The sequence below is a fragment of the Channa argus genome, chromosome 7, assembly GCF_033026475.1.
Source record: "Channa argus isolate prfri chromosome 7, Channa argus male v1.0, whole genome shotgun sequence".
Taxonomy (NCBI): Eukaryota; Metazoa; Chordata; class Actinopteri; order Anabantiformes; family Channidae; genus Channa; species Channa argus.
Window position 1 is genome coordinate 3742153 of NC_090203.1, and position 24904 is coordinate 3767056.

Consider the following 24904-nt stretch of genomic DNA (forward strand, 5'->3'; position numbering starts at 1 on the left):
ACCAGGAGATACTGATACTGTCACTACGTACCACCGATAATGATATAGTTTTATAAATGCAGCTGGAGTAGAAGTACACAAAGTAAATACTCAAGTGATACAAAATGCTACACTATAAGTAGAAGTACCACTTCAAGTTCAGAAGTTAAGCTGAGGCACTAAGTACATATTCTACACTGTATAAGTACAAAAGTACAGGAACTCCACCAAGAAAACAATGTACTTTAAATCGAACTGTATTCGATGCTGTTGATGACATAAAACATAAAATCTAGTACTTAATAAACAAATAAGGACAAATATCTGTCTTATTATAGAAACTTGGTAGTTGGAGCCGATTTCAGCCACTTTGTGGATTATACACACGTCCGTACATAATTATGCCCAAGTCAACATGTAGCCAGGTGAAACTGGGCATCAAACCACTGACCCTGGGGTTTTCACATGACTGCTATAAAGCATAGTTTGTTAGTTGTTTATCTGGGTTATATTCTCTTCAGGAATTTAGAATGTGGCCCAAAAATGAATTCAATCGATCTCCATAAATTGTGTGCGACCTTGCAATTAGCCAAAGTTTAAAAAAAAAATGACATTTATAACACGCATCACAATTCTTCTACTGGTTAAGTATCTACATCAGTAAAATATTTAATAAACCAGAGAAGTAAATGTGGCCAAGGGAAACGTATGTATTGGAGTGAAAGTATACTGAAATGGAAACACATTAAAGTACAAGTACCTCAAAGTACTAAAGTTATTTTGAAAATGCAAAAAGGGTCCATCAACATAATATTAAATGCTCATTCAGCACCTTCATCACAAATGAAATCCGACAGTGTTGTGATTTTGGGATCTTTCCTGGCTCTTCTCCAGGTGTTGTGCACCTCCCTTCCCTGCGTGAGGGCACTTCCTGATCATGAACACAGTCCTGCCGTGCTGCTCATCACTACGCTTTTGACCCGGCCACCTTTCATTTCCCATGAGGGTTAGAGGCAATCGAATTCCTGCTGCTTCAGTTTCAATACGCTCCGAGAGGGAGTCCGCTCTCAGCTTTCCGTTTCTTTACAAAGTGGGAGCACAAAGGCTACAGCCTATCATATTCACTTCTCAGCCTCTGGTAACCCGGTCCCACAAGCAGCTCGGAGGGGTGTCGAAGTGTAAATAGTTTCCTGAGAAGAGCCGGCTGCGTTGTCTTTTGTGGAGTATCTGGTGTTGTTTAAGAGAGAGGAAATGAGTGCGAAGGTTAACGACAGACTGGCTTCACCTGCTGAGCTGATTTGCAGAGTCACCGACGGACAATCGCAAATATTGTACCACATGGTTTTACAGCTGAGACCTTTCAGAATATCTTCCACTTATGTTTGCTACTTTTGCAGCAGGCGTCACGAGCTTTAGATTAGTGGTGGAGGAAGGTGGATATTCTCATCTTCCTCTGCGTAGCTACGGCCTGGTCAGGCTGTTTGCTGAGCAGGCTTCGCACCAGACTTTTAGGCCCCGACGTGTCTTTGTGGGTCTGGCTTTGCAGATGCAGGCGAAAGGGACAAACACAAACCGTTGCCGCAAAGCTGGAAGTCGGAACACTATTGTCATAAGTTTAAAAAAAAAAACGAGCGTTTCCTCATTTGGAACTAAAGGTCCCAAACTGTGGAAAATAGCTCCAGACCAAAAGTGCACAAATGTAAGTTGACAGGTGCGTCCACATAGTTTTTGCCACATGATGCATCTTTCAGACTTTATTTCCTCCTTTTGTTTCTGGACTTCTTTCCTTATTTCTCTTCTTTTTTTCTTTGATTATTAATGATCCGCTGTGGCGACCCTGAACTCACGGAATAAGCCGAAAGGACAAAAAAAAAAAAAAAAATTAATGGCTTTTTCATTCTTTTCCCCCTTATTTATTCAGTAATCTCCTCCCTTTATACTTTTCTTCTTCTTTCATTTAACTCCTTTCTTTCTAACCTGTTCTACTTTCTTCTTTCCCAATGTGTTTCCTTTTGTTCCTTCTTTTCTCATATCCTATTTACCTTCCCTTCTTTCTCATTATCTCCCTTCTTTTAGTTCCAATCTCCAAAGTTTTCCAAACTTTTTTCTTTCCTCCTCCGTTGCTGTTTTCCCTGCTTTCTGTTGTTGTGCTGCACTTTTTGGCTAAATTCTCCATTTTCAATCAATTCTTTCTTCCATATCTGAAATCTGTCTGAATAATCAAATACGAAGGTTTGAAGATTTGAAATGCACTTTGCTTTCCTTCACGGCGATAACTTAAATCTCACAAATGTCATGTTTTTTACTAATTAATAGTTTGAACTCCAGGCTAAATTGGAGTGTTTTCCACTAATCGCTCAGAGAAATAAAAAAGACACCACCATACTACTGCTTGTGTGGTAATAAAATAGACAAGTGATGTGCGTATCTGCTTTCATTCACATGAGAGACAATTAGTGTGTCTGCATGAAGCCTCTTCTCAAATCAGTAAGACAAGCCTGGATTGAATGTTCCCCACAAAAGTAATTATATCTCTCCTTGTTTTGTGCAGCGGACACACCGCGACTCCAGTTTGTCTGGGCACTTGCATCATCAGATGTGCAACTGTCAGTGTGTGAGAGGTAGTCACAGGGAGGAAATTACACACAGACAATATCAGCTTTCGTTGTGGAATTAAACACGCGCCTAATAAGAGAAGTAAGTCACAACGTGGCCAATATCCAGCAGGAGAAACTAAACAAACTGTAAAACGTGTTGGTGTTTGAGAGATTGTCACGAACTGGATCAGGGTCGAATAACGTTTTACAATTCTCTGCAATTTTCTGTTCTGAATATTGTTCCCAAGTCCTCAAACATCTACTGCTACTGTTCAGTGGCCTCCTCACCTGCAGCACTACCAAACCTGTCCACGTGATCCCAAATGCAGCAGCGCGCCTCATTTTTTTTGATCAGCCACGTCACACAGCTGTGGCAGCTCACATCAGGTTCACAGGTCTGGTCGGGTTCACTTCTTCTCTTTTCACGTTGGTTTTCAGCGTCATCTCCATTCGCTTGCTCTGTCCCTCACATGGAAGCCTCTTTAGATGAAAGAAGACCAAATGTAATTGGAAATGCTCTTGCAGAATCTCTTTTTCCAGATGCACAAGAAAAACTATGAATTGTTGATTAGTCCAGCTGTTTGAGGAACAGTGTGTAAATGGTGGCGTAACTACGTGTGAGGAAACAACACAGAAGTGGTCTGTTGTGTTTCTAATGCATTTGTCTGCCTTCTTTCAGCACTTTATGAAAATAAATCTGTTGATGCAAGACCTCAGTTCAACACCATACCAAAGTGCTTTTAACACTGAACCGAGATCAACCATTGAACTTTCAGCCAAACATTTGCGTGTTAGCCGGGAGAACATTTTAAGTGAAAATGATGACATTGTGTGCATGAAAAAGTTTGTGTTTTCTCCAAATGCAAAGGTTTCTGTCCCTAAACAGGAAGATTGAAACACGCAGCTAATCGACTGCTAAGACGATTTGGAACCAGAAGCATGAGAAGAGTAAGATGCCAAAGCAGCACAAACCGAACAGAGTAAACAAATTCAGCTTTAGTGGACAGTGAAAGTGTATGAGGACAGCAGGAATCACTACAACCAAAGTCTGAGTGTTACCCCGTAAGGTCAGAACACCATCCAACCCTGAAGAATAACTGGAGCCATGGCTACAAACACGTTCACCAAAATTAGGCCGACACATTTTTAGCCCTTTAAGCTGCTGATTTAGGGCAATTTTTGAAAGCTGGTGTTGAACTGCCAAATCTGGACACACTGAGATCCAGATCTAGAAAACAAACAAAGAGTGTTATTCAGTGGTGTTTTCTCAGGCTACACTTTCTGTAGCTACAAGAGTTTTTTGGGTTTTTTTTCATCCTGGAGGAAATAAGCCATGATTTTTGAATTAATGACTGAAACTGGCAGATATGAACCAAAAATTAGAATTAATTTCCTGGATTTTGAACTCTAACAATTCTGCTGGTGCATGTTTGACAGCAGATGAAGTGCTGGTGCTCAGCAGCAAGAGGAATCACTCAGAAATCCACTTCTTAGTGCAGCATGTTGGATGTCGAAATACAACAATGTAGAAAAGATGACCTGCATCTACTGACATGAAAAAGAAGTGAATTTTTGCCGGATGGATACGACACAGACCTGCGAAGAATCGTTTCTCATTTCTTGTTGTGATTGGTTTCATATCGTACAGGGGAGTATATGAATATTTTAACGATGCTGGTAAAGGATTAATGCTACAATATGCAGCTTAAGCTACCACTGGCGTGAGACTCAAAACCGATCCACTCGTCTCCATCCAGGCCTCCCTCGCCCTGCTCTGCTGCACCCGGTGGTTTAGGCAGTGATTCTCAAGAAATTACAATAAATGAAAATGCAAATCTAACCAATCGAGCTGAAAACACTGCAGATTTATGGGATGCAAAAGCTTGATACATTAATTCAAAATGACCTTTAATTCATTTCTGAAGAAAGAACTGTTCTAGCCGAATGTGCATTAAATGTTATGTTGATTAAAAAGGATCTTTTACTTGTTTTGTCATTTCAAAATAAGAGGATGCAAACTGTCGCACCCAACTGTATAGACAACACAATGTGTTGGATTTCACACCTGCTGCTAATAGGCACTTCAGGACCTGAATAATTATAAACAGCAACCTCACTATGTGTCACCCATTGAGGAAGGACTTTACAATGCTGAGGAAAATAGCAATACTACTTTCATTGTCTTTAACCTAATCCCATCATCATCATCATCATCATCATCATCATCATCATCGTATAGGTTATTTCCCACCCAGCATCCAGGACTACAAATTAGTGGTCCCAAACAAAAGCAGGGGCGGAGTTTGAGATTCCTGACGACCAATGGGAACCTCGCAAACGAGATGCACCTGAGCAGCAGCCAAAACCAGAGGCGGAGCAGCCGTAGGGTATAAAGTCTGCGGGACAGCGGGGAGTCGCAAGCAGTTCATCCAGCATCAGTAGGTTTCTAACCGTTGGCAAACCGCTGCACTTCCCTCTCCCAGCGACAACCATGCACCTGAGCGCGCACGAGTCGTGCCACTCGCTGGTCTTGCTGTGCATGCTCTTGAGGAGTTGCCAAGCGTTCAAGAACGACGCCACGGAAGTGCTGTTCACGCAAGGGAACGCGCCGGTGCCGGAGGTGCAGAGCAACGTGACCCTGAACCGCGCACGCACCGGCGGGAGAGGAGCGAGCGGCACGGAGCAGGACAGAGGGGGTGAGTGAGGGAGGAAGGGAGGAAGGAGGATGCTCTGCTGCTTTGGGGTTTCACTGGGCTGTGGGCGATGATCAGATGCTGCTACTTGTAATAACGGAGTGTGTGAGAGTAATTTCACTGAGTGACATATTTAAATCCAAGGTTTGTCACAGCTGTAGAACGTTTGAGCCTTATGTTTTCCTTTTCCATGGCACCGTTTGTCACGCAGGGTAATTCACGGTAATTAGGCTACAAGGCTCCATCTGTAATCGAGTTCATGATTCCCCTTACGTGAAGGTTCAGGCAGCCAGGAGCTGTGAATGAAGTTCAGGTTTCAGCATCGGATTCCCCATTTTCCCATCCGCATCTCAAAGATCCAAATAGCGGACCAACAAGCGGGCTCTTAATCCTATCAGCTTTTTATTCCGCTTACACATCTGCATCTGCATCTGGCTATAGACATGCAGTCATCCTAAAACACTAGTTTTGGGGGGAAACGTAGCGTCGCCATAAATAAATCCCAGTGTCAAACTAACCATCAACTACTTCGTTACCCATAACCACTATGTTCTTGAGGGTCAACACACCTCAAGGTTGCACGAGGCCATTTCATAAATCTTTCATTGTATAAAAAACATTTTGCGCACACACTGTTGGAGACACATTGTTATGATCCATATTCAAAATGAATATGAATATAAACAAGGAGTGAAAACGAAGTGAACATAAAGGATGTAACACTGAAGACAGAGAGACAAGAGGACAGAGGTGTGTGGATTAATTACTGCAATATTTAATCTGCTTCTAATGAATTGCTGCATGACAGACTATTCATGATACAGCCCAGTGATATGGTTAAAAAACTATTGTTCTTAATCTCACTTTTTGGCACAGCCATGATCACAGGTCGGACAAACATTAATGCTCACATTCACACATTTGGACATTATATGAAAGTTAACAAGATCATTGCAAAGGGACGTCACAGAGGTTGTTTCCGTGCCCATCACCACAGTGAGCTGAGGCATCAGCGGCACTAAAACACACCTTGGTGGTGGTCGGGCTCCAGATGAGGACTGGGTGTCAGTGAAGGTGATTGGGAGCTTTCAGAAGGAGGGGAGGGAGGTGCGGGGGCATATGAGGAGGACGGAGAGGGCGACGGAGCCTCAGCCCCGTTCGTTCATCAAACAATGTCACAGCGAGGGTGGTGGTGGGGGGGCATAGAGCTGTATGAATGGACCTGAGCTTGGGTTACAGTGAGGGAGTGGAGAGCAGGAGGACAGTGCTTGTAACCTGCTGACGGTCACTGACATAATCCTGCTGTCTGGAAACGCCACAGTACCTCCAGCTGTTTCCCTTTCCTGTGTGCTGGAGGCTGAATAATAATTCAAAGGGAGTGAAAATGAGTTTGAGGAAAACCCCTAAACCTCAATCGGCGCTAATAAGAGCTTTCTTCCGTAATTCACATCTCCCAGAATGAGCCAGCCAATTAATCACAAAATTAATTAGCAGAATCAGCGACACTTTAATTGTTTAAAAGTTTTTTCATTACCGGTATGTTATACATATACGTAATAATCAATAGGATAAGAAAGGACATAAATGTTGACTGATTTTCCACATTTGTTTTACGCAGTTCCAACAGATCGAAACCAAATCGGATGCAGAGAGCTGCGATCAACGAAGTACATCTCAGATGGCCACTGCACCAGCATCAAACCCATCAAGGAACTAGTATGTGCTGGCGAGTGTCTCCCAGCGCAGATGCTCCAAAACTGGATTGGCAGCGCCTACAGCAGGAAGTTCTGGAGTCGCCGCAGCAGCAACCAAGACTGGAGGTGTGTCAACGACAAGACCCGAACCCAGCGCATCCAGCTACAGTGCCAGGACGGCAGCACGAGAACGTACAAAATCACCGTGGTAACCTCCTGTAAATGCAAGAGGTACTCGAGGCAGCACAACGAATCCGGACACAAGTTTGAGGAGCCGGGGCTGTTGGCGCCGCAGCTCCTCCACAAGCGCAAGTCCAAGGGCAAAAGGAGGATGGGCAAGAACCGGCTGAGGGAGAACTGGCACGAAACCGAACCCTGAGAGCAGGTAGACTTGTAAAGACTGACTCTGAATCCACATAAGCCTACAGGAGTTCTGTCTCTCTGTGACAGGGGAAGCTAAACCTCCATAGCTTGCAGTTGTGGATTATCTCCCACTGGGACCTGATTTATGTGAAGATATGATTGGGAAACTCCAAAGGGCAAACCAAGGACTTTTCTTCACATTTTATTCCATGTTGTAAAAGAGTGTGAACAGAAGTGGGCCATGTAAGTTCAAGGTCTGCAGAGCTTTCTAAAAAAGTCTCGATCACATTTAGCCATGTATATACGTCAATTTTATATGCTATACATGTTTAGGAACCAACACCAGTAAACATCTTAAAAAATGTGTAAATACTTGTACATATCTCAAAATAATGCTTGCCTTTTGAAGTATTGCCATGTGTATAAGATTTTACTCTAAGATTTATGATGTAATATATATTTTCTGTGGCAACAAACTGTATAATATTCTTGCTTAAGGGGTGTCAACTTGTGGGTGAAGACTGGAGCAATTTTTGTCATCAATCATTCTTGTAATAATTTTATACGAAATAAATATATTGTGTTTTTATCACATTGTTGTCAATGGAGACAGTGTTTCATCAACAGGAAGGTCGACCTTTAAACATATCGCTGCAGTCATAAATTCAGGTGAGTTGATCATGGATACAGTCCACATAGAGTCTTTATAATATCAAGATTACTTGTCCTTTTGCTGTGGAAAGACTTGTATTAATTGGCTGTCTTCTGCTTTTGATATTAACAAAATAACGTAGTAGTTCATCAGTATTTTCTCACTACTGCATAGTATGTTCTTTGACATGGAGTCTTGTATAATTCTCAATGGGTAATTTATGTTTGTTTGTTTTTTTAACTCTACTATATTTAATGTGCAAATTTTAGTTTGAAAGCTCATAAAACATGATACAACGTTTTGAACAAAGTATGATTGACGTGCCGAATATGGTCATTTCGATGGAATTTACACTGGGAGCAATTGTTATGAAGTATTTTCTCGGTTTTATTACTTTTTAAACAACCTTCTCCATTAAATTGTTGAATATTTATGTATCGGAAATATGCTGCAAGTCCTCTAATGTGGAGAGGGGCAGTTGATCGTACTCCTGGAACAGCGGTGCCTCTAAAAAGCTTTTGAGTGAGACATTTTTGCAGCTTCTTATTCATAATTCTTGAATGTGTTTAGATGTAGCAGAGCATTGGGGCCAGTATTTAAGTTGAAAGTAAACTGCTCTTCACAAATGTAGAAATGACTCAAATAATGAATTGTTTACTTTAGGTTACAGACCGACAAGTAACCAGCAATAAATGATTCCACCGTTTTTGCAGTTTAGGTTTGAAAAAAAAAAAAAAACCAAACCAACAAACGCATGGGTTTTATTTTGAAAGAAGTCGCCGGAAGTGCTGCGGGGAAGTTGCTCCTAACTTCACTGCGGTGTTTCCCAAATCTCTATCCGTGTTGCCGTTACCTTCCCACCCCCACGCTCACCCCCCAGTCACTGGGGATGAGCAGTGTTTGGTTGGGGAAATGACCTCCTATGACCCCCTCGTCTGTGAACCGATGGAGAAAACATCTCCGAACGAGGACGCCGATAACCGTGACCCAGCAAGGCCCGCTCGTCCCCGGACTTTTCCAACCCGCGAGGCGGGCGTGAGGGACCGCCAGCCGATGGATCGCAGCGTGGACTTCCCGGTGTCAGTGGTTCTTCCAGCCGGCGGCACCGGGGAGAGAACTGGACTGCAGACCCCGAAGCAGTTCTGCTCAGTCCTGGGTAGACCGTTAATAAGCTTCACCATCCAGGCTTTCGAGAGGTAAGAAATACGAAGTCACAGACGCCACAAAGCTGTGAGCACGTCCAGGCACCAGGAGCACAGGACTTCCGCTAACGGCCGGTGTGTGTCTGTGCAGGTTTTACATGCCAGCAATTATGTGCTATATTATTTATAAGCTCGAGTATTTTCATTTTCACAATCGTTTTTTTCCACCATTACTTTTACAGGAGGAAAGACAACAGGCGGAATCAAGCTCTTCATTAGTCTTAGAAGCAGTTTCATTAAAGGCTCAGTTCACTTCCATTTAAACTGCTCACGCTATGTAACCAAGCACATATGGTTTTACCTTCCCGTTCATTCCGGATTCTCCTATGCTCATGTTCAGGATATGCTGGTTTTCAGAAATTCATGTTTCGTCTCAACAATCACATCCCAATACTCATAGCAGTCCTAGCACAACACACTGCATTGAATCCATTCATATTTCACTTAGCCCCACACTGATTCTGTTTGGGAAACTGGACATTTGGATAAAATGCACCAATCAGCCATAACATTATGACAACTTGTGCAATTTAATGCAACCCATCCTATTTAACGTGAATGTGGTGGTCTAAAACATGAGAATCACCTCTTCTTATGGTGATCTGGAGATGATTATTCACGCTTTTATTTCTTCTCGCCTTGATTATCGTAATTCAGTTTTTACTTCTTGTAATAGGTGAACTTTAAATCGCTGCAGCGAAGCCTAGAGAACAGCCTACATTTTACGTACTTGCTTCTAATGCAGTACACGGAGGTCATAGAGGTCACACTGTTCAGTTTTGTTTGTTACCCAGAGATCTGGTCTTTTTGAAGGATAAAGTTTAGGAGGAGGATAAAAACCAGGCGACTTTTTACATTGCTGGATAAACAATGTATTTTAACAAATGAAAATGACTCACAGTCAGACAAGCTCTCTGACTTGCAGCACTGCCTCCGATGTAATCCGTGCCACAGCCAGAGGCATTCAAATGATAGCTACCTTGGGAGAACAAAAGTGTGTCGTATTACCTGCAAATGAGATAATAGTTTTCTTATGTACTTTTCCCAGTTTTATAATGCAAAGTCTTACATTTTGTATGATGTGTGTCGCAGTTTAGTCTTTTTAATGGTTTTCTTAGCACTAGCAGATGACCCAGCAGAGGAACGCCATACTGTAGGTTATCTGTGCACTGTAAAATTAAAAGTCATGTTGGACCCCAGACCCCTGCCTTTGCTATTTTCTTGCATATAAATTTGGAAGATTAATACCAAGGTTATCTTGGCTTAATGTATAAAGCCTGAAGCCAGGAGGAAACGGTGTGCAAACCACATCTAGTTGTTCTCATACCCGGGTTTTTATCTGGCTTAAACAAACGTCTCGCGTTAATAGCGTGTTAAGCGTAGAATTAAGGAAAGATTACTTTGCTTTCAGGTACTTTGAGTACTGATTACAAGTGATATGCTAAGTCTTCTTGTCAAAACTTGTCAAATTTTAACTGTAAGCAGAACAGACACTAGATTGTTTTTTTTTGGTTTGTTTGAAACTATTCTGTATTGATTATTTTTGTGCTTTTGCACCTGTTTGACCAATGCAAGCAGTTGAATGTTTATTGTGCTTCGGGAGCTTTCAACATGCATTTTCTGACATTTTTAAATACAGAAGCATCGCTACAGCTTTAATTTCTGAATGTAAAAAGCCCTTTGTGATTGTTATGTTGTGGCTACCTTCCCTCTTTTTTCCCTGAAATCATAGCTTACGAATTAGAATATGCCTGTGGCCTGTGTGTCGTTGCAGGGTGTCATGGATCCAGAGTATCGTGGTTGTTGTTGCCAAAGAATACATGGACCTAATGACGGACATCATCCAGCGCTTCCAGCACAAGAAGGTTCAAGTGGTGCCAGGTGGCAAGACTCGCCACAGGTCGATATGCAACGGAGTCCTGGCTCTGGGCGAAGCCACGAGGGAGGAGGGGCAGATGTTAGCGGCAGACCGGGCAAAGGTGGTCATCATCCATGATGCTGTGCGGCCTTTCGTGGAGGAGGACTTTCTATACAAGATAGCGATGTCTGCTAAAGAACAAGGGGTCAGTATCATTACCAGGATCATTTTTTACCAGTTTACAATATCTTATAGCTTATATCCAATTTAATAATTACTTACATTATGGGTAATATATATATATATATATATATATATATATATATATATATATATATATATATATATATATATATATATATATATATATATATGGGACTTTGCTCAGTGCAAATATTGAGTTCAACGTAGCCATATGGTCACTACTACAGAGCAAATATCACAATTATGAAACCAAAGTTATCTCCATAGCTCCCATGTATAAATGTGTAACCTCATGCAATGTCAGTTTTTCCAGTTTCTTATGATATTGCTATTTCCAGCAGATGAGCAGTTCAAGGAAAGATTGTAATCTCTGTGCAAATGGAGGAAACATGTCTAAAATTGCAGTTTTTCCTCATGCTTTTTGGAAAGCACAGTACAACTAATTAAATTTGAGCTGATGCTCATAGTTCATTTCTTAATTGGGAAATGAGCTGAAAACCAGAGAAAGTATATTTTAGCACAGTAACGAAATCAATCATGCTCCATTCTAGTTAACATGGAGTCATATGTTTCACCTGGTACGTTAACATGTGACTTTTGTCTGCTCGTGCTACGGATTTCTTTTTTTTTGCCATGCGGTGTGAAAATAAACAAACGAAACACCACATACAATAAAGTCTAGTTTTCCAGAGCAAAGAAAACAAACTTGCCCCCTGGCACACAAGGTCTCTCAACCTTTGCATAAACTGTTTATCAGACTGACAGATCTATTGCTCCTGGTGGTTGTGTTTATTTCATCTGTGAATGATGGGAAACATTTGGGCCAAAATCACAGCTGCTGTGATGAAGAAAGCCGCAGATTAGTTTCCTAGTGATTCATGTCTGAGGCTCAAAAAACGGAGACAAGACTTTGTTGAAAACAGGTCACATGGGTTGTGAAAAAAAGCAAGAGCCCTCTGACATAAGGCTGACATTTATGGTGTGTTTCTGAGTGTTTGTGTGTGTGTTTTGTGATGAACTTTCATTGCAGGCGATCTGGCCTTCATTTATCTTTCCCAGTATCCCTGCTCATGACAGAAAGCCTGTCTGCACTGAAAAGCAGCAGATTCATTTTGATTTTAACAGCATGTGTAACATGCTGAACACATGTTTGCTTTCCTTTCATTTGTCAGGAGTTTCTCCTCCTGGATACTGTCTTCAATCAAGCCGTAGTGAAATGAAAGTATCTCAGAAATGTTGATTGTTCTAAATTTCCACGGGAGGAAGTTTGAGCAGTGTGCGCTCCAGCTGGCTCAACGTTAACGTTGTCTCTTTGAAATGCGTAGTTATGGCTGACGAGTTATCGAGATTATTAGACAAGGAATCTTTACTCACGGTCACCTCATTAGCTTTTTCCATAGCTTTCTTCATTAATAATTATTAGTCGTGACGAGAAACAGAAAACACTGCACATTGTGTTATCATCATTTCCATTTCCATTTGACAGAGAAAGTGAGAATAAAAGTTCCCCAGCTGACAGGTACAGGTGCAGGTCTTTGCTGTGACGACAACCAGCGACTCGAATTTTCGTCTGCCAGTTTTCCTTTCAGTCATGCAGTTGCTGGAGGGTTTTTGTCACATTAATGCATTTTCAAATGGACCAGGTCGAACTTGAGCCTGACAAAAATGCGCAATCAGATAGAGATTGCTATGGAAAATTCTGTATTGTTCTCTATGGCCTTGCAGTCTGAATAAAGCATGTGCCTGATGTCCTGCTATACAATTTATCCAGGGGATTGACACTGTGTTTAGAGAAATCGCGTACAACACTGTAAACTCAGCAATTGCCTGAGTAAATTCCCACTAGTGTTTTGATTTGTATTTGTATGCAGTGATGCTCCTGCACACTTTAGCCACAGATGGCTGCTGCAGGCGGCCTAACTGATCCATTAGAGGTTGGGACCCCACCAGATGTTTTGTTTTTTCTTTCTGAACATATCAACATCATAGTTGAACCTGTAATTTGATAAATCAATCATGTTGTCCACAATCACCATACAGATGCAAACCCCAATATCAGTCAGTAGCCTGGGTAAATGAATTCATCTGTGCCATAGAGCTCTGTTGTGGTCAAAGTCATTAAAAACACATCAACCAGACAAACTGTTCCAGTAGGTAACAGGTTTCTTTATTCTGCGAGTTGTGACCCTTGTATTTTCTTTTTACCAGCTTTGCCACGTGTACTTTGAATAGGTATTGTGCATTTCCGCATCTCCAAATGGCCAGATGCGCATTTAAGGTGAGAATCTGGATTAAGTTGTATCCAACTAAGGTGTTTAGGTTCAACATTTCAACCGATATTAGTCCGTAATCTGTCGTGGGATCTTTGTTTTGTTGATGATGTTCCTATGTAGATATATCCAATATCCTTACATAAATATGCATATGAAATAAGCTTCACTTTGAGCTTGTTTATGTTTTTGTTAAATGTATTGTAGGGATTTATTATAGTTCTTTCTCTTCCCAGGCAGCGGGAGCTGTCCGACCTCTTGTTTCGACGGTGATATCCACCACGTCAGAGGGCTACCTGGATCACTCTCTGGAGCGAGCCAAATACAGAGCCAGCGAGATGCCTCAGGGATTCACCTATGATGTCATCCATCAAGCCTATCAGAGGGTAAGTCAAAAAGTTTACAGCTGAAGGAGGAGAGTCGTAGTCTGTGTCTACGGAAAATGAACAGTGACCCAAAGAGCAGGTCTCACCATTTTGCCCTGCATCTTGTTATAGGTTCTGCAACAAACACAGCTTAACTGAAATCTTTGTCTTCACTAAAAAGAGCTCACAACTTTTCTACCTCATGCAACTACTTAATTTAAGTTGAATGTTTCCTCTCCCTTTTATTACTCAAGGATACAAGTTATTTATTTTTTTTCTCCGCTCAGCCTTGCGCCTCGGCTAAGCTCTGCCTAAGCTAAGTTTCCCCAGTTTCTCATGTGGAAACCTCACTTTGTCAAACTCATTAAAATGTTTTATTAAAAAAAGATAACATGGCTTTAGGGATTGCTGTGTAGAGCTTGTGTCTGCAACCTGCCATTTCTGAAATAATGTAACTGATGACATAAAACATTGCGTTAGGTGAAAACGAAGCTGCATTAGGCTGCATTGTAGAACTGGCTTTTTCCCATCACATCTGCAAATGAGGTCAGTATCGGCTCTCCACACCTCAACTTTAAACTTCAGCGTACACAAAAGAGTTGAGGTGCATTATATTTTGGTGTTGACCCCAAATAAAATTAAATACATTTCTTATGTTTGTAGTTAGGCCGAATGTCTCTCTGTTTTTTGTTTCTCACCCGAGCCGGCACAACAATACACATTTAATCTTATGATATTTAGCACAAAGAAGAAAGAAAAATCTTTCTCAAGAAAATTCTGCCTCATTTACTATCTATGTTGGAGATTGTTGCACTGCACAGCTGTTAACTATTTTGTACAACTAAAGAAGTCAGACCCTTCTCTTCCTCGTGGATTTGTCCAGAGCACATGCAATCAGAAGTGTAGTTTCTATCAAAGCAATATTTGCAAAAACAACATAAAATGCCAAAAAGATATAAAGATTAGCTCCTGCAGCCATATGCTTCTTATTCTTGGTGTCAAATGAGTACAAAACAGGCCTCCCAGTTCTTATGAAATAAGAGTCAGGTTAAGATTTATGCTGTAAAAATTACACCACTTAGGTGACAAAGGGCATTATGGCTCTCATACATCATAACAGACCTTTACAGTCCTTCATTGTTCAGCTGATACGCCAGACCCTGCAGGGTCTCGCTCTGAAGAGCTTGTGGCGTGGGTGCTATCACTTTCACTTGGCCTCTGCCGCGTCTGGGAAAGAAATGTCACATTAAAATATTCTGCCACACTGCAGCAGATTAGTCTGTGGAACAAAAGTGAACAAAGGCTGGGTTTGAAAAATGGTGAAAGAGCGCTGAAATTACACGGTACATTTAGGTGGATTAATAGTCTCAGCGGTTGAGTGTATTTTAATATGTGTACCTGAAAAATGGAAAGAATTTTCTGCTGATGTAAGCTGTAAATGTGTTGATTCTCCTCCGAAAGCAGGGGCTTAGTGCTAAGATTTGGCAGGCCAACTTAAAATGTGGCTGGAATGGGAGCAGTTGAGTTTATTTATTTTTCAGACACTTTGAGTTTGCTATTTCAATCCTGACTTCATAAGATGGTTCTTCCGATAGCTACGCTTTTGAAGGATGCAGCAAACCTTGAGCTAAGGGCTAAAGTATGCCTCCACTTGGAGCCCAATTTGTCTGCAGTTTTTTTTTTTTTTATTCCTGGCACATATGAATCTTCAGATTGCATTTAAAGCCTTTGTTGGCTTTGGCCTTCTCAGAAAACGAGCTTGCGTTTATGATGCAATATCACGGCCTCGAGGTTGCAAAAATTAAGCGTAACTTGCTTGAGAAGGAGGAGGTTGGGTTTGATTGAGAGCGTGTCACCGGCCTTCTGTTGTTGTTCTCCGGTGCTTCATCCTTTTTTAAAAGGAGAGAAAGTGTCAGGTTAGGACTGTAGGACATGTGCATGAAAAAACTTTGCGAGCTGCACATTTGTAGCTTGACGTCCATTGAGAGTAGAAGAACTCAGGGCTGAAAAGACAAAAGGGCGAGACACTTTATCCAGGACCCAGTAAAAGCTTTTGTACCAGGAGAAAATGCTAAAGGTTAAATTACCTCAAGACCAAGAGCATATTTCTCCTGTAATTTCTCTCGTCAGTTCCAGGGTCCTCAGAATAAAAGACCCCTCTCTTTTATAGCTTGATAAAATATTACCCAGCTATAATCTCAGGTAGCCTGACTTTGTCTTTGTAGTCCACTCTGTATTTAAAACCAAATGATCTCATCGCCTCAATCCAAACTTCATGTGATCTTCATAAATTGAACTTCCATGGCAGTGAGTGAATGCATGAATAAATTATAAAGGTATTTATCTCTTTGTTTAGATTGGTTCAGCAAGTAAAATTGCAAAAATCAGCAATAACATGAGTACAGCAAAAGGGCTGCATGAAAGTGATACTGATGCCAACTAATTTTGTGCCTGAGATTTGATAAAAATATAGTTCAACATGTGTGTTGATTTGGAGTTGTGCTTGTGGTAAATGTTCTGCACTTATATAGCATTATTTCTACCTGTTGCCACTCAAAGCACTGTTCACTGCTTCTTATTCACACACACACACACACACACACACACACCGGTGGGGGAGCTGCTATGCAGCTGGCCAACACTCAACCGGAGCAACTAAGTTGGGGTTCAGTGTCTTGCTCAAGGTCATGTCGACATGTGACCAGGGGAGGTGGGGATGGAACCAACAAATGCGGGATTGGTGGACGACCGTTCTACCTCCTGCCCTACTGATGTTTGAATATTCAGAATCCACACTTTATTGGGCTCTCGTTTGTATCCATGCAGATGTTAGTTGTTCGTATTGGATATTTATGATTCCCCAGCGGATGGCTTCCTGTCATATTAGTGACCCCCTGATTATTTTCTGGCAGCGGATGGATTATAGATTAGATAACACCTGGCCCATAAAAGTGTAACTTCATAGGGTCCGTCAACTTTAATTGAGTAAAAGTCTAATATTTATCAGTTAAATACAATATTTTGCAAAACCTAACTTGCACATTGGCCTATAATTTAGTGAGGACTTTCATGTATCTGGAGGATGAGGATGAATGCTGAGAACCTATAATTGCACTCATGATGTGAATAGATTTTCATGGCATATTCAGAGCACTTTCGAGGAAAACCGTAAAAGTGGCCCCACTGTTGCCTCTATGAAAAGTCCAGATTGAAGCTATTTATTCAGTACTTCTCTCTTGTTGGATGTATTGATCATTGTGGCCCCTTAGGAGTAAGTCAACAATAAAATCCTTGTTATGGTAAAGTATGATTTTCTTTTGTATGTAGTGGCCACCCAGTTGTGTGCAGTTCCAGCCCTGCAGTGGAACAACATAGTGCCCTACTGACAATGATGGAAATGTATCATTGTCAACACTTGTCAACAACTACTCCTCTCTGTTGTTCCCTATGCAGTGTACAGAGTCAGACTTTGAGTTTGGCACTGAATGTCTCCATCTGGCTCTGCAGTACTGTGGCACCAATGCCAAGCTCATTGAGGGTCCGCCAACGCTGTGGAAGGTGAGCTCGCCAGAAGCCTGGTTTGGGTTGGGGATTGTGGATCTGGTAACACTTTTGCTAGCACAGCTTTATGCCCACTACTGATTTATCATATGGGCACAAAAAAAAAAAATCTCATGAATTGAAATTGAGGGGTGCTGGCAAAGGAGAAAGCACTATTATATTAAATGTGACATGTAAGATTATCATGCAGAAATTATTTTAAATGTTTTGTTCTGAACCCTGTGTAAGATCATGTAACTTTGGCCTCAAAGAAGTCATTCCAACTTGCAAAGGCATTATTTTCCTGTTAGATCTAGTGTTAGGGTTCAGTCCATATGCAGAGATTCATGTCTCCACCCCAGTGCAAACGGCGTTAACAGAATTTTGGTTTTGCTGGCCAGGGGTTTTGAGGAATGGTATTTAAAAACATTTGAAGGAAAAACTTGTCTTTCCATAATCAATGCTGCAGTTTGATAATCCAGAGCCAGTGGATCCCGCACAAGTGTATGTGTATTTATGTGTCTATAAAAACTAAAAATTGATTGGTTTACTGCTGCCTAACCCCTACACTGCATTGTAGGGGTTAGAATTTAATCCAAGTTATTTTGTCCTCCAGGTAACCTACAAACGGGATTTGGCTGCTGCGGAGTCTATTATTAAAGGTGAGTTATCCTCTTTATAAATATTCCACCACATCATTTCCTCTCTGTGTCTTTTCATCCTTTGACATTTTGTGCACATAAAGTATGTATGTCGACATGTATACAAAGACTGACAGTAGCAGGTCTTCTTAGATGGGTTAAGCGGTCACACATGAGGAATGTTGGTGTGTATTGTCTCTTTTTGTTTTATAATGTAGAGTAAGAGCTGAATAGGTGACATTGAGCCAGATTAGCCCATTACTCCACTCAGAGGAAGAAATTCTTTGTATCATTGTTACGCTTGGTTAGAGCTGGAAGCAGACTGAATTCTATGGAGCGCAAGTCGGGACAAGAGAGACCATCACAATCAGAGAAATGGAAATAAACACGGCCCTATATTTCACTCTGCCAACACCTGGACCAACAAATCACCTGTTTGATGATCACATAAGGTGTTCACTGATTATTCCCAGAGTCTCTGATGTGAATGGTGTGTGTGTGTGTGTGTTTCATAAAGACATCTAACATCTGTCAGTATGAGAAACTTCGTGTTCCAGTTGGTGTGTTTGTGTTTCTGTGTGCTTACATGTACTTGCACACTCACCTCTATGAACTTACATGTGGCTATGTGCACCCTGTTGACAAGTGTGTGCACACGGAGTTGAATTTTGAATTGATTTCTCAACAGATGGTTTTCAAGTGAAGCAGTCGTAGCGGAGGGCTTCGGTTTTTTGCAGCTGTGGCCGCAATGAACTCACCCACCAACAATGACTTGTTCCAAATTCAAAAACGTCCTTTCCCCTCAACCTCTTTCTGCTTAGTTGTATCGCGCAATGAAGGCCACGATAAAATTATTAAATACTGTAGCAGCCTTCTGCTTTTTTTTTTGTTTGTTTGTTTTTCAATTTGAAACTTTATTTTGTGAAAAGTGTGTTGCTTTGACACTGTCAGTGAGGATTCCGTGTTTAGTATATAGATGTGCATGTGTGTAGATATGCAGGTAACCCACTGTTACTATTGTAGCATGCTAACAGCTAAAGCAGAGACTAGGAGTTGTCAGCTGAAAACATTTAAATGAAATCTGGTGTCTTTAATTGTCAGACATCACTCACCAGCGGTTCGTTGGCCGTCTTTAATGTATTGATTAGGGAATAGAGAGAGTGCAGCCGCTTACAGTGAAGAAGAATGACTGAATTTAGTAATAAAGCTCAACTAGTTTGTATTCATGCAAATGATCATGTGTCATCCTCTTTCAGAGACTCTATCACAGTCGGCCTGTATCATCACAGGTGGATCAGCACAAGCTGTGACACTCGCTGACGCCCTCCAGAAGGCCGTCGGAGCTCTGGACACGGTAAGGGAGTGACGGTAACAGCTGATTAAAATGTTGGTTGTGCTCATGACAGCATTACTCCAGATCCCCAGGTGTTAACCATTTTATCCCGTTCCGTTCCCCTAATCCTGCCTCAAAGCTCAACATGAGCCCCACTTGGGTGGCCCAGTTGGTGAGACTTCCCATCTGCAGTCAGACCTCTACTGCAGCCTGTGTGGAACCTCCATATTCTATCTCATTTTTCTTCCTCCATCCCTAACCTCAAACTCTCACTCCCCTGCATGCAGATGAGCAGATGGCAGTCATATTTCCTGTTTCGTGGGAGTTTGCTTGATTCATTGAGTGTTTAGTGATGAGTTCTTGCCCTTTGCTCTTCATTCTGTTACCACCTCAGCTCAGTCGGACTTGACTAGCTCCCAGTTTTCTCCTCAGGTCGTATCCCTCCCCTTCACTCTTAATCTTCTCTTGGGCAAATCAGACTTCCATGTTGTTTTCAGCCTATGTTACAAACATCCTCCATTTAATTTGTAAAATTGCTTCTAATAGACGATGGAAAACGGTGTCCATATGCAAAACAGTAAAGACTGACAGCCTGAGATATTACATCTGACAGCACAGACCACACAGAGGTTCCACATGTGAAATGCTCTCCTTTACCTCCGTCACTGTTGGGTTTCCCTTGAGCGAGTCACATAACCAGTAACTCAAGAACTCTTTTGTTTTTCGCAAAAAAAAGGATGGATGTCACAAAAATGGGCTTTTTTAGCCATTCTTGATATTTTTTCAAAGCACCTGGACGTGATTAGGGAAATTTTCAGTCTGTCAGAAAGAACAGCTTTTGTGCAAAACTGTATTGAGAACTATATCTGAGGATTACAAGTTAGAATAGTTGCAATACAAAATCAGTCTGTGCATAAAAAATTCATGTGGAGATAAACAAATTAACTCCTCAGTAAGGATGCCTGACTTCAGCAGGGTGTATTGTGTCGGCATGGAGAAGAGCTCATTTAGATAATTGGTGTAGACATATTATAAATACTTATTTAGTGTTTTTTTTTTTTCAGTGTTCCAGCTGAAGTGAATACTAGCTTTGTGTAACTCCTAGTGTTTTTGTGGTGGTAAGGACTGACCCACAGAAAATCAGTATTTTGAGTGAAGCTGCACAGTTTAGTTAATATAGCACGTAGCATTTATTGCCGAAGCACTGCAATTTAAGAAAACATATATGTATATATATATTTGTTTGTGTTTTGTCTGTTTGCATGTGTTTTCTCAAACTGCAGTGTTTTAAGCTCGGATGGCCACCGTAGATTTGTGATGGCGATTGTGTGTTTCATAAAGAATTTTGAATAAATGGCTTCATGACTGTAGTTGCCGGGTTATTAAGAAAAAGGCACAGATTAGATATAATTTTGAAACTTGAATTTCTTAACTCAAACATATAAACTTGCATAAAACATACAAAAACAAAAAACATTGTGCAGGGCTATCGAAATATCCAAAAGCTCTTCTACAAGTAGGCAAATTGCGATTGTAATTTAATGATGAGAACAGGATTGTCTGGACACTGAGCATTTAAACCACTGAAAAGTTGACTGAGTGGTATGAAAATGTTCAGTCAGTGCAAAAAATACCTTTCCTCTTTTTTTTTTTTTTTTTTTTATCTTTTAAGGTTATATAAACTTTGACTTTATTCCTAGTATTCAGGTCTTGACTCTTGAGTGAGAAGGGTTTGTGTTTTTGTAGAAACATGTATATGTAGTATATAGGGGAATCAAATTTCATATAATAACAACGTGAGCCAATCCTGTAAGACAAGACCAAAACGAGGCCACAAAATTGGGAGTTAAAATTATACTTACACCATAAATGCTTCAAAAAATGTTGCAGAGCTTTAGTCATAGATCACACAGATCACAAGCCCTTTCCTATTTTTTACACTCATTACCTACTGGTCACCCATGTTGATAAATTGCCCACGCATGGCTTCATGTATAAAAATATGTTTCTTGGATCATCTAGATGCATATATATTCTAGGGTCTAGCCTTTGACAGTGGAAGGGGACAGCACAGCCCCCTGCATTACGTGTTCGTGATCTGCATCGAACCAAACAGCCCATCCTTCTTTAATGGTGCTCCAAGCCCTTTATCAGTCGATGTCACATGAGCAAAGCTTACTGTCCAGGGCTGGACTGGGCCCCCAGAAATGGGTTGGTGTCAGGCTCCTTGGATCGGCTGATTGGAGCCATTCCCTTCTGAGCACGGCCGGTGGAGCCGTGCGTTTTTTCAGTGCATCTGCTCGGAACCAGATACATCCTTTTTATGGGAGGTGGGGAGGGAGGAAGAAGAAGGGTGAGATGAACGGTGAGTGGAAGAAGCAGAAGATGAAGTGCCATTTCGTGAATCTAATACAGGGATAAGCAAGTTTGGGCAGCTTAAGCTCAGTTGAAAACCGACTGTGTTTGGCAGCATGTGTGCAGGAAAGGATGACACACAATAACAATATGATTAAAGGATTCTCTCAGTAGGATGTTACCTGAGAGATGCATTTGATCCAGTTTAAACCCAGGCTTACAGGGAGAAGTTGAAAGTTGGGTATTGGTGTAAAAAATGTATTCAAAAATGAATCTGACAATCCCAGTGCCTTTCCAAGCAGTTCGTTTTTAAGTATTCTTATTTTTTTATATCACTTTCTCAGAGAAAGCTTCAGGATCACCCAGTTCACATGTCTACATTCACACATCTGCTGAGCATTTAACTGGCGAGTTTGGACATAAGGCACCTCCATGGTAATAACACTGCGATGCAACTAAATACATAACATTATTTACATGCCTTCAAAATGAATAACACAATCTTTAACCATATAAAATATTTTTATTGAAATGTGAAAACACCAACTTTGTTTTATAGTCTTGAATAAGAAGCGCTCTCCAATCAGTTGTTGTGATCAAGTTTAAAAACTGAATTTTAGTCCACATTTTCCAAAGTCTGTTAGGTGGAAATGTCTTAATTTCCGAAAGGATTGTAAATACTTAACCAAACCAAACGCTTTAATCGTACACACTTGAAGTCCTAACTTCTTATTTACAAGTTCACCTGTGTTGAACTCATTTTTGAAGTCACATCATCTTTTTTTTCCTTTTGTTACATATTTAAGAGCCATCAGTTGTTGGAAGGTGTCTATAGTGAATTTAGAGCAGAACGTAATAAAAACAAGTAGATGTTTTATGGCTACATAAAGGGGTGGTGGTGGATCTATCTGTCTTTTTTTTTAAAGGTCAGATATTGTGTGTCTTTTATTTTGATGCATGATATTTTCATTTTCAGTCAAGGAATATTCTCAGACTCATGCATCAACTTTATGAAGTTTTTTAGTGATAAACCTTATCCTATAAGGAGAAGTATATTCGAGCAGACACCGCGGCAGGGAAATAACATTTTTTTGCCACTGATGTAACACATTTTATAGTCACCAGCCCAATGTGTTTTTGGAGTAGAGAATTGTATGTGTTCAGTCTTGAGTTGTATCTGGTTATGTGGCTGTAACTTAGAGCTACTATTACTCTCCCACCTTAGTTCCATTACAGTTGAAAAATATTAAATGAATAATACATTTCTAACAATGCCATTTTGAATCTGGCCCATGACTTGTGTCACTCTAATTTTCTCATTTTGTGAAAATCGTACTTCTTGTCTGCCAGGAAACTAGGAATAAAATCACTGAAAGCAAAATCTTTCTTTGCCACGTAATTGGAAAATGGTAAATTATATCCAAATTTACTAAAACAATTGACACAAACTCTGGCACAGACATTCCTGGTTCATGACTCGAGTCCTCTGACAGTCTGTGCCCTGACTTATTCTAGCACCTCCATGAGTTTGACATTTGTGGTTTTGGGTGAAAGGCCTTGACAACTATTGGACGCGTTGCCATGAAATGTGGTTTATACATTCATGTCCCCCTCAGTAAATTTGAACAATTGCAAGCAGCAAACAAGCAGAATACACAGTAAGAGGACCTTCTAAAGTAGAATAAATTCCCAGCTGCATAAATGTAAAAACATATATAACCTAGGTTTCCAGGTTACTGGGTCTCCAGGCCTCAATGTGCCTACATTTAAATAAATATTCCTACTCTGAGATTTCGTGTCTACCCTGGTTTAGATCATAAACATTTTTTTTTAAAACTGCAAAATCCACTTTTCGGACTGGAATTATTTTCCTCCTGAAGCAATGAGCAGTTATCTTTCAAGACCAATTAACTACCCAACATGTGTTTCTCATAACCATGTCACATTTCCAATTACCTTCTGGTATTTAAATGAACAGAACAACTGTATTTCAGTGCCACATTCAGACTCCGAATGTTTACTTCGGTGTTTATTTCTAGCGTGTGAGCAATCGAAGCGCCAGGCTTTTAAGTGAGAGGTACATCAACAAAAGCGCATGTAAATCGGACATGGTGGACATGCTGCGTCTCACGGCAACGCTATGCCAGGCCCGAAACCGAATGGAAAGATCAGGAGCTAAATGTCCTGGGTCTTTAAGCAAAAAAGCTTTTACAATTCTTGGCCGTACATCGGACTCCGTTTGCAGGGTAATGAAATTTAAGTTGGCTTTTGTATGATCACTGTTCCCTTTTGCATATGACAACATTTTCTGGCCAGTTCAGAAGTATAAAGGAGCCCAGAAACTTTTTCTCCCATTTGTTCTAATAAGCCTCTGATTAAAGTTGATGGAAATGAGACGCTCAGTGTATTCTATACAGTATTTCAAATTTCTTTTTAAAGCCCTTTTCTCTAATCATAAAACGATTCATTGAGGGAAGACAGGTGGTTGTACTCTTGCATTAAATGATTGAAGAGGTGGCTGAAACAGAACCCAGAAGGCTTTTGACCTTTGAGCACTGGAGTCAATTAGTCATTCAACATTAGATGCATTAGGGTCATAGTACTGCAGCACCTGCTTTAAATGTCATCAGTCATGATCCAATAACAAGCATAATATCAGCTGAATGATTAACTTCGGCATATCTCTGGGTTACAGGAGCTAGACATTACCCCAGATCTGATGGGAGACAACAGCAAGTATCTGTTAGAGGAGTGGAACTTCATCCAGATTTCTGTGAGTCCACATTTAAATATAATCTAAGAAATGTAAACATGCCAGTTTAAATATCTGTGATCTGTCCTGGACAGCCTTCTTATTTTTTTTCCCTCCAAGTTTATCTCTGTGGTCATCATGGCTAAAATTGCATTTCTGTCCTGTAAAAATTCCTTTTTAGCTTTCGATTTCCTTGGTTTCCAGGTTAGTCATTCCTGCCTATCTGAAGTGGAGGCCATACTGATGGATTTGGAGGCAGTGAATCGAGCTCTACTCCACCCAGTGGTTGTCATTTGGGTGAGTTAAAAGTGAATCCATGGTTATATAAGCAAGACTTTCTTAGCAGTTCCACAAATATGTTGTGTATATACTATATGGAAAAAACTTTGAGTAGAGCTGTGGCTCC

General features: G+C 40.8%; 2 protein-coding genes across 3 annotated transcripts in view; both read left to right on the forward strand.

Annotated features, from left to right (window-relative positions):
- Positions 1–4831: 4831 nt before the first annotated feature.
- sostdc1a (sclerostin domain containing 1a) lies at positions 4832–7915 on the forward strand. The gene is made up of 2 exons (XM_067509817.1): positions 4832–5272; positions 6888–7915. Exons 1-2 carry the CDS (start codon positions 5068–5070, stop codon positions 7340–7342), a joined length of 660 nt encoding a protein of 219 aa, XP_067365918.1. The 5' UTR covers positions 4832–5067; the 3' UTR covers positions 7343–7915.
- An 800-nt stretch (positions 7916–8715) lies between these two features.
- crppa (CDP-L-ribitol pyrophosphorylase A) overlaps positions 8716–24904 on the forward strand; it is a 38778-nt gene continuing 22589 nt past the window's right edge. Inside the window, exons 1-8 of one of the 2 annotated variants that reach the window (XM_067509811.1) lie at positions 8716–9174; positions 10955–11243; positions 13749–13898; positions 17331–17435; positions 18034–18079; positions 19315–19412; positions 24442–24519; positions 24703–24795. In XM_067509811.1, coding sequence (XP_067365912.1) covers positions 8891–9174; positions 10955–11243; positions 13749–13898; positions 17331–17435; positions 18034–18079; positions 19315–19412; positions 24442–24519; positions 24703–24795 — 1143 coding nt within the window. In that variant the 5' untranslated portion in view covers positions 8716–8890. The remainder of the gene's footprint in view (positions 9175–10954; positions 11244–13748; positions 13899–17330; positions 17436–18033; positions 18080–19314; positions 19413–24441; positions 24520–24702; positions 24796–24904) is intronic. The other variant, XM_067509810.1, reaches the window with a different exon arrangement.